Below are 13,304 nucleotides of genomic sequence, written 5' to 3'. Positions count from 1 at the left end.
CTAAACAAAACAAAATCCAACGTATGTCAGAAGAGGAAAGAATTAACAAAATTACATACATATCATGAGCTAGACCCCTTCTATTGTTAGATATATGTTAGGCTCTTTCTCATGACTAACTGAAGCAATAGTTTTCTATACCATACCCTTGGGATCTGCAAAAAGGACCATAGCTTCTTACAGTAGCTGGTTTCCAACTTGAGAGTAATTTACTTCCCATAAAATTTCCAGATCAATGAGAAGTGTGTCATAGGTTATATCAGGCTGTCTTGCAACAAAAAGTAGCATATTTCCTCACTATGGACCTCAGCATCTGATAGGCTGATTCCTGTTTCAACAGGAAATACATTTCTCAACATAGAGGGTAAGGGGTCCACTGATGGAGCTGCCATTTCTGTTCGTCCTAACCCATGGCCAAGGTGCCACATGCCTTTATTGCAAAATGACCAGGTTGCACTGAATCTCTGCCTAAAGCCCCACCCAAATACTCTACAGAACCAGTTCTGGCTGGGTAAAGACAATGGATTCCCAGGGTTTGGAATTACTTGGAGGAAAAAAAAAGGTAAGTGGTTAGGTGGGGACTCTAAGGCGGAGTCTTAAAATTCTACCTGAAAAGAAAGAGCAACAGGAAAAATGTCTTAGATGGACTCCTTTTCTCACGAGTCACTCTTCATCTGTTATTATATGGGAGAACAGGTTTGAATTCACAGATTAGGCAATGATCAAATATGTAATAATGTACCTAGAGCCATCAATCATGGCAAAGCATATCCAGTAGCCTGCCTCCTGAAAACGTAAGGGGTTCTCTGACACGAGATGTGCTTTTCACTAGTAATTTTCATTATTCCTGAAAAATGAATCAGCCACTTATGCAAGGGGGACTAGGACCTCCTACGCTCTGACAATACAACAGGGTGATCCATTTACATAAATTTCATGTATATTCAATTCCAGTTTATTCAATATTCATATTTTTCCTTTAAGTGTTCAGCTAGCAATTCATTTTTTCAAGTATGTATATCTTTAGCTTTGTCATTGTATCCATCTTTTTCCTTCACTCACAATATCACATATTGATTGTCTGTGTCTAAACAATACTTCTTTTTTTGACTTTACTCCTTTTTCCCCTTGCTTCATCTCTTCGGCTTTCTAGATTTTCTTCCGTTATATAGTAAAAGCTCTCTTAGCCAAACTCCTCATGACCAACTCACGAAAAACCCAGTGGTGGAAGGGGAACCAGCAAGCCTCGAGCCCAGGGCTTTCAGCAAGTAACTAGTTGTCCTCTCCAGGATGTCCACAATACTTGGGCTCCCACTGTTGTTGTTGTTATTGCCATCGAGCCCATTCTGACTCATGGTGACCCAAGTGTGCAGAGTGGAACTGCTCCATAGGGTTTTCAAGGCTGTGATCTTTTGGAAGCAGATTGCCAGGCCTGTCTTCTGAGGTGCCTATGGGTGGGTTTGAACTGCCAACCTTTTGGCTAGTAGTCAAGAGCTTAACTGTTTGCACCTCCTGGGGACAGCTGAGTTTAATTCCCATAACTGTATATAAAGTGATGAAACACTGAGTGTGAAAAGGGAAAGCTTTGTTCATAAAAAAACTAAACTGAATGCTTTGGAAAGTTTTGATAATAGTGAGTAATTAAATAAAATTCCTATTGATTTAGCGTGGGTTGAGGAAATGTGAAAAACTTGGAAAAAGCATAAAAATTCATAATTCTACAGATTGCTTCAATCTTTGGATTCTTTTTCTTGCTTTGCCTTTAAAGAAGCTACAACTGGAACACAGAAACAAATTATTGTAAGTATGGTTTATACTGGCTGTTCCTAAAGAGGCCTGGCCTTACATCAAAAGATCATAAAATTTATATACATTTAGGTTAAATTAAAATGTTTAAAGTATGTATCATTTTAGAAATGATTTCCCACTTTGACCAACCTTCTAATTAACCAAGAAATTCCTCCTCCCTCTGTATCAGATTAAAGGCTTTAACTGTATTTTCCTTTCTCTAATTACAGATTAGATAAAAGCAAGAGTCCACAGAAAACTGGAGCTGCTCCTAACTAGATGCTGGTAACAGTACAAACAAATATGAAGGGGCACAGAAAAGACCACGTCCTCGCCTTCAGTATAAGACAAGCACTGGTAAACAAATACTATAAAAAAGGGGAATTTTTGAAATAGAAAATCCATTTTTAAAAATGGAATTCAGAATTAAAAATGTAGAAAGAAAGAAAGAAAAAAAAAACCCAGTATATAATCACTTGCCTACTGAAAGTAACTGGAGGACAGCTTACATTCTATCTCTTCCTTCAACAATTCATATTGACTAAGTTGAGCAGGGAGGACCCTTAGATATAATATTCTGATTTTCCTATCTAGACTATTTGAAGGTTGCCAGTTTGACTTCCAATCAAGCATCACCACTTCTTACATAAATTGCTCAGCAGTATGTTGGAGAATGGCAGGAAGTGGAGCAAGAACAGTGCTGTGCATGATTTTATGAAAGAATAAAGCAAAAAGCATCTCAGCCCACATTGACTATGATTCTTCCCAGGACTGTCTCTGTGGCACTGTGTAAAAAATGGTTTCTGTCTGTATTCTCAGATTTTCAGTTCATAAAATTGGATTTGACCTTCTACTTTCCCTTGCCTTGATGTACTAAAAATAATCAGTTAATCCCTTAGAAAATATACTTAAACCAGTTGAAATTAATCCTATAGGTATCTTGTTAATCTTGATCAAGTAGCAGAAGGAATGTGTTAGCATTTGCTGTAGTTGGGGCTTTTTTTTATGTTCTTGGCTTTTTATATTTTTGTACTCTTTGGGAATGTTATTCTTAATGTTGCAATTTGTTTATTTAGTAACAATTGTTGACTCTCTCATATCTTTCTTCCTTTCCAGTTTAAAAAAAAAAAAAAAACCACCAAGCCAATTCCGACTCATAGCGACCCTACAGGACAGAGTAAAACTGTCCCATAGGGTTTTCAAGGAGTGGCGGGTGGATTTGAACTGCTGACCCTTTGGTTAGCAGCTGAGCTTTGGACCACTGCGCCACCAGGGCTCAGTTAAGTTAAAAGATGTTTCAAATCTATTAAAGTCAGCAGGGAGGGGAGAAGGGGGAGAGACAACGACAGATAGACAGACAGACATCTAGTAATTATACACTCTGTTAAACTGAGCTGTGAATGTTCTAAGTTTATGAAACTGGCCAGAACTGACGCAGTCTCACATTTCCCTGCTTCCTAGCCCCCAAGTGTTGCTTTTTCCGAGAAGCTGCTTCTGTCTCTCTCTTCCTACACTGACCTCCCTGTGAAACAGGAAAACCAAGGGTGGGAGGTGACGCGGCGGGAAAAGTAACAAAGACGCCTGTTTTCTCTGATTCAAGCTTCACCTCTCCCAGGCAGAAGCGAGGTGTGAGAGGGTGCTAAGAAATGGAATCAGAAGCTGACAGGATCTAGAGCAGAATGAATCGGTCCTATTGGCAGCACGAATGTCTAATGCGTATAAAATTATGTGTAAATCGGAAAGCCCAATACATGAATCCATGCGAGTAAATCTGCACGTGGGAGCAAGGGTGCATGTGTTAGAGGAAGGCTGAGAGGAAAGGTTGCAGGGAGAGTGTTGGGGGGAGGTACATGCCAGTTTGCCCACGTGGACAGGCGAATGATCCGGGTCCTTTGAGAGGTCATTGCGGCTAAAAAGAAAAGCAAAGTGAGGGAAAAAATATTGTGCTTTTCAAATTTAGCTTTTTTACTTTAAAAAATTTTATTCTTTCACATTGAAATTATAGGAGTTGTAATTTAAAAATCCAGGTGCAAGTAAGTGCTCAATGGAGGAAGTAGGACATCTCCAAATACTCCAAATATGACACAATAAAACCTGCAAAAGGCAGAAACTGTATAAGGCAGAACCTGTTGGAGAGGGAAAACTCAAATATTTTCCACTAACAGAGAGGTGGTAAGACTGCATCCTCTCAAAGGTGGAACACTTAAAAGACCTGGAAAACCCAGGCAGTCCTGTTGAGTCCTGGCTCTCAGAGGTTTCACTGTACCACAGCGCCTGGCACACAGTAAGTGTTAACTTTTAACAGGACTAAGTGGTGTAAAGGTGGGGGCAATGGTGGGTCAGTGTTAGAATTCTCGTCTTCTATGGGGGAGACCTGGGTTCGACTTCCTGCCAATGCACCTCATGTGTAGCTACAACCATCCATCAGTGGAGGCCTGTGTGTTGCTATGATGCTGAATAGGTTTCCACAGAGCTTTTAGACTCAGACAGACTAGGAGGAAAGTCCTGATGATCTGCTTCCAAAAATCAGCCAGCGGAAACCCTATGGATCACAATTCGATCCACAACCGATTGTTGACGGTGTGGGAACAGTGTGTTGTTCCCCTGTGCATGGGGTCACCATGAGTCAGGAGCCAAATCCATGGCAGTTAACAAAACTGAACCAAGAACCAAACCACTGAGTCAATTCCAACTCAAAGCGACCCTGTAGGACAGAGCAGAACTGCCCCCATATGATTTCCAAGTCTGTAAATCTTGACGGAAGCAGACTGCCAGATCTTTCTCCTGCAAAACAGCTGGTGGATTCAAGTGGACAATCTTTCGCTTAGCAGCCGAGTGCTTTAACCACTGCACCACCAGGGCTCCTAGCAACAAGTGGTATAAAGGGATGTTGAATTTCCAGTCAGAGATCAAAACACATTAAATAGAGAAGAAAATATGATGTTGAACAAATGAGCAAGTTGGCCTTATAACATGAATTGCCACTGGGTATGACACTGAGAAAACCATGACACGTGTTTCAGCATGGCGGGTAGAAGCCCTTCCTAACAAGAGGTTTGGTTAGCTGCCAGCACCACCAATTCTCAAGAAGTCATTGAATTGGTGTCACTTTGAGTCACTGATGTGAGCTGTACACTCCGTTACACTGGTGCCCAAGAAAACCTCTTAGAGTTTGAGTTCATCTGCCCATAGAGGGATCCCACTTGTTCAGCCAGTTCACATATGCCTGCAATCAGCATCTTGAGTGGGCCAATGGGTGTAGCTTCATTCAAATTTCAAATTACAAATAATTAAAATGTAGAGGAAATCTGCTGGAAATGTAATGAGCGATTAAATCTGAGAAGAGCAAAAGAGAAAAAAAGTTTTGGCTGAATGGTAGAAGCTCGCACAGGCAGCTTGTGAGTCCATTAATGACTTGGCCTGCATCCTGGGTGTTTACTGATTCACAGCTTGTTTAACTTCTTGTATATTCCCAACCATTCCCCAAAGTGTGATATACCTCATTGACTACACAGTTGTTTAATTGCACTACAAATGAGTTTTCTCAACCAATTAGAACTCCAAATACTGCTAAGATATATGCCTGAGTTTCATAAAAGTGGTGCCTCACAGATAATCTTATCCCAGAATTCCACTGCCAATAAAATCTAAGAGTATTCAAGCCCACAGAGCCACTAAATCCAAGTTCAGTTTTCTTGCTAGTGAAGGAAGAGATCCCCAGATTATCTCCAAAACCAAAGAGAACTAGAAAACAAATAACAAACAAGAATTGCAAACAGCTGCATGTTAGAAAAATTTTCCCAGGCAGAGAAGTTTTAATGCGGACCTTGAAGGAAATAAAATATTGCGGAAATACAGCATCAGAAAGCATGTGTAAGCCTCATCAGGAAATGTGTCACCTGACGTTATCTGAAAACAAAGCAGTGGAGCATAGAAAAGATTCACAAATATTTAAGTTCTTCGCTAAGTTAATGGTGTGGAAAATATTAGGGGTGAAAAAAAAAATAGTAAGGGGAAATATCCCTTGTGGCACAACAAAAGTAGCTCTCTTATCAGCTTGTGTGTGTGATAAATGGCAATAAATGTCTATGGAATTGTTTATTGCTCTCCATATACAGATGGAATTGAGATTAATACTTAATTAAACTCGAGTTCTTGGGCTGGCTAAAATGAATCAGGAGGTGGTTCGTATATTAATTATCCTTCCAAGCTATTTATTAGTAACTCAGAAAGATCCTGTCACAATTTGCCCTATGTCATGAGAAGGATATCATGTCTGAATAAAAATGGATCAAGCAAGAGGCATGACTAATGAGTTCAATTTTTAAAATCCTGGTGTAATTTTTTAATACAAACACTAAAAGAAAGTTAATACTCTATATTTTCAACCAACTTCTTATTGAAATACTTCTCTTACAAGGTTGACTGCTGGATCAGACAAGGAGTATGGACTAATTTGCAAGGAGTAATACCACACAAGACATACACACATACCCACATGCACCCACACACACATACATGCTGTATATTAAAAACATCTCTATCTACCAAAAGTCAGGTACTTCCAAACTCAAAGGGGCAGTGTGAAGGAGCTAGGAGTACATAAAATTTTTCTTTTCTTTTTATATTTTCACTTATTTTACAAAGTCTTCCTCACCAGTCCTCCAAAACCAGTTCCTCCAGGACCCTAGATGTGTTTTCTGATGGGCATCCAATAAGAAATGATTTTGGTAGCACATTACACCCATCCAGAAAGAAGCTGTGTAGTCTGAAAAGTAAAGTCCGCACATAACATCTACTTGACATACGATAAACGTGAATAATATATTACTCAGGTAGGTTAAAATATAACAAAGAGCTTTTTTTGAATTACTCACCCATAGGCTCCATTGCTAATCAATTTAATCGTTTCAAAATCACTTTCCCGAGGTTTCCTTCGAAGTTTCAGGGAAGTGTTAGAGCTCTTGGAAACAAAATATGCAAGTTAAAAAACAGTTCAGAATTTGAGAAAGTGCTTTTAACAGCAAATTAAATAACACATGAATTATATGTTCTGTCATTTAATATGCTGAAGTGCAGTTTTAAAACCAAATGAACCTGTGGGACAGCTTTAAAGATCAGTCTTCCACAGCAGTGCTGATAAACACCTCCTCAGGACACCTGTCTCAGTTTCATCTAAACAAACACATATTTCAGGGGATAAGGGCACCAAGCTTTTTGAAAATTCCAGATTTTAATTTCCCTTTGTCAACTATTCAAGTTAGCCTCATCCCAGTCTTCTAAAGTTTTGGAATTTAAGTCCAAAATGTCACACCTTCCTGGTTTCAGCCACCCAGAAAAGAACCAACTGGAGAGGCCCAACATGTGGCCTCTTTGTCCCTGACCAGGGCACGTAGGTCTGTATCATTCCCGTTGCAACCTCTCTCATTTGAAAAAGGTAGTAGGTGTTGAATGGAATACCTAAGAGTAGAATGCCTGCCTTTTATTCTCTACCATAACTTTTCTCAGCGTTGTTGTTGTTAGGTGCCCTTAAGTCAGTACCAACTCATAGCAACCGTATGTACAACAGAACAAAACACTGCCCAGTCTTGCGTCATCCTCACAATCATTGCTACGTTTGAGCCTGTTGTTGTAGCCACTGTGTCAGGCCATCCCATCGAGGGTCTTCCTCTTTTTCACTGACCCTTCACTTTACCAAGCATGCTGTCCTTCTCCAAGGGTCTCGTCCCTCCTGATAACATGTCCAAAGTACGTGCGACAAAGTCTCACCACCCTTGCTTCTAAGGAGCATTCTGGCTGTACTTCTTCCAAGATAGATTTGTTTGTTCTTCTGGCAGTCCATGGTATATTCAATATTCTTCACCAACACTGTAATTCAAAGGCATTAATTCTTTTTTGGTCTTCCTTATTCAATTGCCCAGCGTTTGCACACATGAGGCAACTGAAAACACCATGGCTTGGGTCAGGCGCACCTTAGTCTTTTAAGCGACATCTCTGCTTTTTAACACTTGAAAGAGCTTTTCGCAGCAGATTTGCCTAATGCAATAAGTCGTTTGATTTCTTGACTGCTGTTTCCGTGGTTGTTGATTGTGGATCCAAGTAAAATGAAATCCTTGACAACTTCAACATTTTTCTCTGTTTATCATGATGTTGCTCATTGGTACAGTTGTGAGGATTTTTGTTTTCTTTATGTTGAGGTATAGTCCATATTTCCAAAAGGAGAGCTCTTTAGAAAATTTAGCTCAAAGGATAAGAATAAACAGTGCTTAAAAAAATTCTCTCATGCCCATGTATCTTAGTGTTGACAGATTATCCATAGCCTCTCTGCTCCCCTCTGCAGAACCTGGCATTCCTTTCCCATTCTCTTGTAAGAAACCATGTGACTTTGAGGTATGTACCATTTTCTCCTACTTAGTGCCGTCATTTGTTGACCCTGTCATATCACTTATTATTGGAAGACTTGTGTACCCAACTTCCCATCTTCCTCTCTGCCCAAATCCTCTCACCATCCTGGGTGAATTCAGTGTCTATACAAGTAACTCATCTGACACCCTAGCCTCTGGGTTCTTGGACCGCCTCAGTTCAAATAACCACCTCTCACCTCTCCTTTTCCCTGCCCTCCAGCGACAGGCCCTAAATCACCTGCAAATGTCCCATCTCAGAAAACACCATTCAAGACCGGGACCACTTATATGTTCCACAACTTCCACTGACTGCTCTTGCATGGCTTTGGGCTGTAGGCTTTCTACGGGGGTCTTTTCTCATTCTCTTTTCCCTGCCTGAGTAATCTCATTTATGACCACAGATAACTTCTAAGTGATTTATGCCTCGACCAAAAATTCTTATTCCAAGAGCTAGCAGGTACCAGACCTTATATACAACTGCCTGTTGATGGTTCTTTTTGGCTGTCTCAGTTGAACTTCAATCTCATCACACCCAAAATTATGGCCATTATGACAAGAATAATGAAAATATCTATCATTTGGTTAGCATTTACTATGTGGTACAGTTCTAATCATTTTATATGGACTGTCTCTTTTAATCTTTTGTAATCTCTACTGCAATATTTTTCTTACAGATGAGGAAATTGAGGTACACAAAGTTTCCCACAGCTAGTAAGATGTGGAATCAGGTTTTAAATCTATGCAATCTGACTCCAGAGCCTGGGTTCTCAGCCAGGAGACTACCAGCTACCCTGCTTCCCTGACCACACCCAACCTGTCCCATTTTGGTCCCTCTTTTGGCATTCATAACTGGGGAGAATAGCACCAGCACCCAGTACCTCTCACCTGCGCCACTGCAACAGTCTCTTAACTGACTTCCCCATGGCCACGCCTGCCTACTCCCACACCCCATCTTCTTTCTACACTGTGGTCACAGTGATTTTTTCTCAAGCTAGAACTCTGAATGCATCAGCACCCCCCCACCCCGTACTTCTCCTACACACGTACACTTCCCCCAAAGCTCAATAGCTTCTCACTGTCCTTAAAAAAAAGAAAGACTGACAAACATGAGCAACAAGGACCTACATGTCCAGTTTTTACATCCTGCCTCGACAGTATCCCTTGCTCTTGGCCTCAGATGCATCCTTCTCCCTTGTGTCACAGAATCTTTGCCCATAACGAGCCCTTGACCTGGACTGTTCCCTTTGCCCATTTCAGACTTCTCATCCTAGTAATTTCTCACATCTCAGTTAAAGCACCACTGCTTGGAAAATCTCTTTGGACCTGCTGGACTAAGGTAAATCTCTTTATATTATGTTCTCATAGCATATGGCCCTTTTCCTTCATATCTTATTCATATTTATCACTTTTACATTTTTTGTGTGATTTCTTTTTACTAATTTCTGTTTCTTTTTGAGGGGAGGAGCTAGAAGCTATATGCCCAGTGCCTGGCATAGTGCCTTGTGCATAGAAAAAACACAATAAATATATGTTGAATAAAGTAATTAACACAGACAAAATTACCACATGGCAATAAACAGCAAAAACAGCATCACATCTCATCAAGGAGCATACTTACGCTCAGCGATTCATCTGTTTCCGGGGTTTCTGCTGTTCCACTGTCATAATTTCCCAATTGAGCCATTTCTAAGTTAAAAAAAAAAAAAAAGCAAAGTTTAGGAAAAGTAGGTAGGACAATTGCAACTAGACAAGACTGCTAAGCTGAAACAAAAGAAAAATAATTTCTCCAATATTAAAACAAAACAAAACTTACCATATACTTCAATGCATCATGGAAAAGTCTTAAAGCCAGAATGTTAAGAACCAGCAACTAACATCTGGAATTGTTTATTATGCACCCTTCCCAGGTGGTCATTTTTATGACTACCTAGACATAGGGACTTCAGACACAGGGCCTTTACTTTAGCTAGCAGGATTCACTGGCTAATGCAATCATGGTAGCTTGGAAAGAGCTTGGGGGAGGGGCCTAACAGCTGTGCTTATAATCAGATATCCAAGAGAGGTAAGACTTCCCAGGCTGTTATGGATTGAATTGTGTCCCCTCAAAATATGTATTGTAATTCCTAACCTCTTTTTTGTTTTTTATGCCTGTGGTTGAAGCTCTGGTGGCACAGTAGTTAAGTGTTATGGCCGCTAACCTAAAGGTCAGCAGTTCAAATCTTCTGCCTGCTCCTTGGAATCCCTGTGGAGCAGTTCTACTCTGTCCTTTAGGGTTGCTATGGGTTGGAATCCACTAGATGGCAGAAGGATGCTTGTGATTATTATCCCATTTGGGAATGAGTTGTCTTTGTTATATAAATGAGGCAGGATCAGTGTAGGGTATGTGTGTAGGGTATGTCTTGAGTCAATCTTTTTTAATAAATAAAAGAGATTAAACAAGCAAGGGAAAGAAGCACAGATGGAAGAAGAAAGATGCCAAGACACATGAAGATTGCCCAGGAACAGAAGCTCAGAAGAGACAAGGACTTTCCTCCAGAACCAACAGAGAAAGAAACCCTTCCCCTAGAGCTGGCACCTAAATTTGGACTTCCAGCCTCTTAAACTGTGAGAAAATAAATTTGTTAAAGCCACCCACTTCTGATATTTCTTTTGTAGCAGCACTAGGTAACTACTAAGACACAGACTCTGGGAGACAAGTAGGATACAAGGACTACTGTTCGGAGATGATTCTCAAGTTACAGTGAGCATCTCTTATTCCACTCCTTTGCATTCACTGTGAGATATCCCACCAAGTAAACTAAGCATCTGCAATTTGTCAGGAAGGAAGTAATGGTAATGATTAAGAGGAGTTTAGAGATTAGAAGACTTGGGTTACCACCAGTGTCAGCACTGAGTGGCCTTTCAACCTGGCTGAGGTTGAGGCTCCTACCTGTAAAATGGGAACACTACTATTTACCTCCTAGGGCTGTTTGTGAGTATATGCGATAATGTATATAATGCCCTTAGTATGTTGCCTAACAAAAATTAAACCAAAAACCAAACTCATTGCCATTGAGTCGATTCTGACTCATAGTGATCCTATAGGACAGGGCAGAACTACCCCATAGGGTTTCCGAGGAGTGGCTAGTGGATTTGAACTCCTGACCTTTGGTTAGCACCCATAGCTCTTAACCACTGTGCCACCAGGGCTCCAACAAAAATTAAGTGTCCATTGAATGTTGATTATTATATGTTATTAATAATAATTACATCATGTAAAGTAGTTAAACCTGGACTAGAAGCCACACGCTTGACACTATCTTAACTACTTCCCCGGTGGTCTAGTTAGGAGAAACAAAGGCATCTAATATATTCCCATTGGAATGCATCCCTGAGATTATACAAGTAAATAAGGAAACAAAATTCACTTTACTGTTTTTTTTTTTTTGAAAGCATGAAATAATTTACTCCAAAATTTTGACAGTGTTACCCTGAGTGTCAGTATCACAGGTAATTTGTATGTTCTTTCATTACCTTACCTGCATTTTCTAATTTTTCAAAATAGAATATGTACAATAAAAAGTCACAGTTTTTAGTAACATTTTTATATGCCTCTAAAGTAATTTCTTAGGCTCTTACTTCATGCAATCATATACCATTCTTTTTTTTTTTTTTGGAAAGATTGCATGTAGAAGATAAACCATATTTTTATGCATTTTTTTGTGAAGTATTTTTGTAAGCATGCTATGCTAATTTTTTTTACAGCAACATGGTTTTACAGTGGCTGGTGGATTAGAACTGCAGACCTTTTGGTTAGCAACCATAATCACTGCACCACCAGGGTTCCCAGCACTATTGTCCCATTTTTATAGAGGAAGGACCTGAGCATACAGAAGCTCCTAGTATCTTCTATGTCCTCCAAGGTGCAGGCCTGGGCAGTCTGGCTCAAGACCCTCACTTCTACCCTTCAAAGGACAGGCTTTAAGTATGTTAATTTAGATGTAGACAAGAAGGGTAAACAAATATAGACCAGAGTTTATAATAGTTTATAAGATTACCTGGAGAAGTTACATTTTAAATGATAATGAAGAGATTAAAAATATCTTCATTCTGAATCAAGAAAATTAAGTGTTAGGAGTTAAAAACACAACTCACAGTGATAAACAGTATAGTGGGTGAAATAGCTTATCCCGAAAATTCACATCCACCCAGAACCTCAGAATGTGACCTGATTTGGAATAGGGATCTTTACAGAAGTTATTAGTTAAGGATCTCGATATGAAATCATCCTGGATGTAGGGTGAGCCCTAAATCCAATGACTGATGTCCTTATAAGAAGAGGAGAGGACACACACAAAGATACAGGGGAGAAGGCGAGTGAAAACAGAGTCAGAGGTTGTAGCGATACATTTACAAGCCAAGGAAGGGCTGCCAGAAGCCACCAAAAGCTAGAAGAGAAGCATGGGGCTGTTTCTCTCCCAGAGCCTCCAGAAGGAACCAACCCTGCCAGTGCCTTGATTTTGGACTTCGGACCCGAATAGTGAGAAAGTGCATTTCTGTGTTTTAAGCCACTGAGTTTGTGATAACTTATTACGGCAGCCCTACAAAACTAATGCAATTACTAACGTCCAACATTGTCAAAGATCACAATTTTTTTTTAAGTCTCTGTAAAAGTACATGAACGGGCCTCAGATTATTTACCTACCTAAATTCAGCCTGCAGTGATATTTACTGATAGATAAGAAAACTGGGAAGAACTCATTCGGTCTACAATTCAAGCGCTGACACAATCTTAACTACACCAGTGTGAAGAGTCACTGTAATATAGTTTGACAGCCTCCCCCACTCCAATTATTTTCCTAAAAAAACAAATTAAAAGATGGTTCTGTTTTAAATAGAATTTCTGCTAAATAACTATTATCTGGGAAATACATATTATTTGCAAGCAGTGGGTAGTAATGGAATGGAACCAAGAGTCAGCTTTTGAAGCAGGAAGCTAAGGCATCATTTTGTAATGCCTAAAGAGATTTTTAAAACTCATCTAAATACCATTAAACATCTGCCCTTTTTATTTCATTGATTTAAACCATTTCTGAAGACTCATGATTCAAAAAGGTAAAGACGGTAATTTAA

The 13,304-nt window shown here is 39.8% G+C and overlaps 1 protein-coding gene across 2 annotated transcripts in view; it reads right to left on the bottom strand.

Annotated features, from left to right (window-relative positions):
- The window catches only part of MAST4 (microtubule associated serine/threonine kinase family member 4), a 192,278-nt gene that overhangs the window by 47,442 nt on the left and 131,532 nt on the right, over window positions 1–13,304 (bottom strand). For both annotated transcript variants that reach the window (XM_010588190.3, XM_010588189.3), the window contains exons 10-11: window positions 9,811–9,878; window positions 6,666–6,751 (exon numbers count right to left, since the gene is read on the bottom strand). In XM_010588190.3, coding sequence (XP_010586492.2) covers window positions 6,666–6,751; window positions 9,811–9,878 — 154 coding nt within the window. The remainder of the gene's footprint in view (window positions 1–6,665; window positions 6,752–9,810; window positions 9,879–13,304) is intronic.

Source organism: Loxodonta africana, chromosome 2 (genome assembly GCF_030014295.1).
Source record: "Loxodonta africana isolate mLoxAfr1 chromosome 2, mLoxAfr1.hap2, whole genome shotgun sequence".
NCBI classification, from domain to species: domain Eukaryota; kingdom Metazoa; phylum Chordata; class Mammalia; order Proboscidea; family Elephantidae; genus Loxodonta; species Loxodonta africana.
This window is presented reverse-complemented; position numbering and strand designations above follow the sequence as displayed.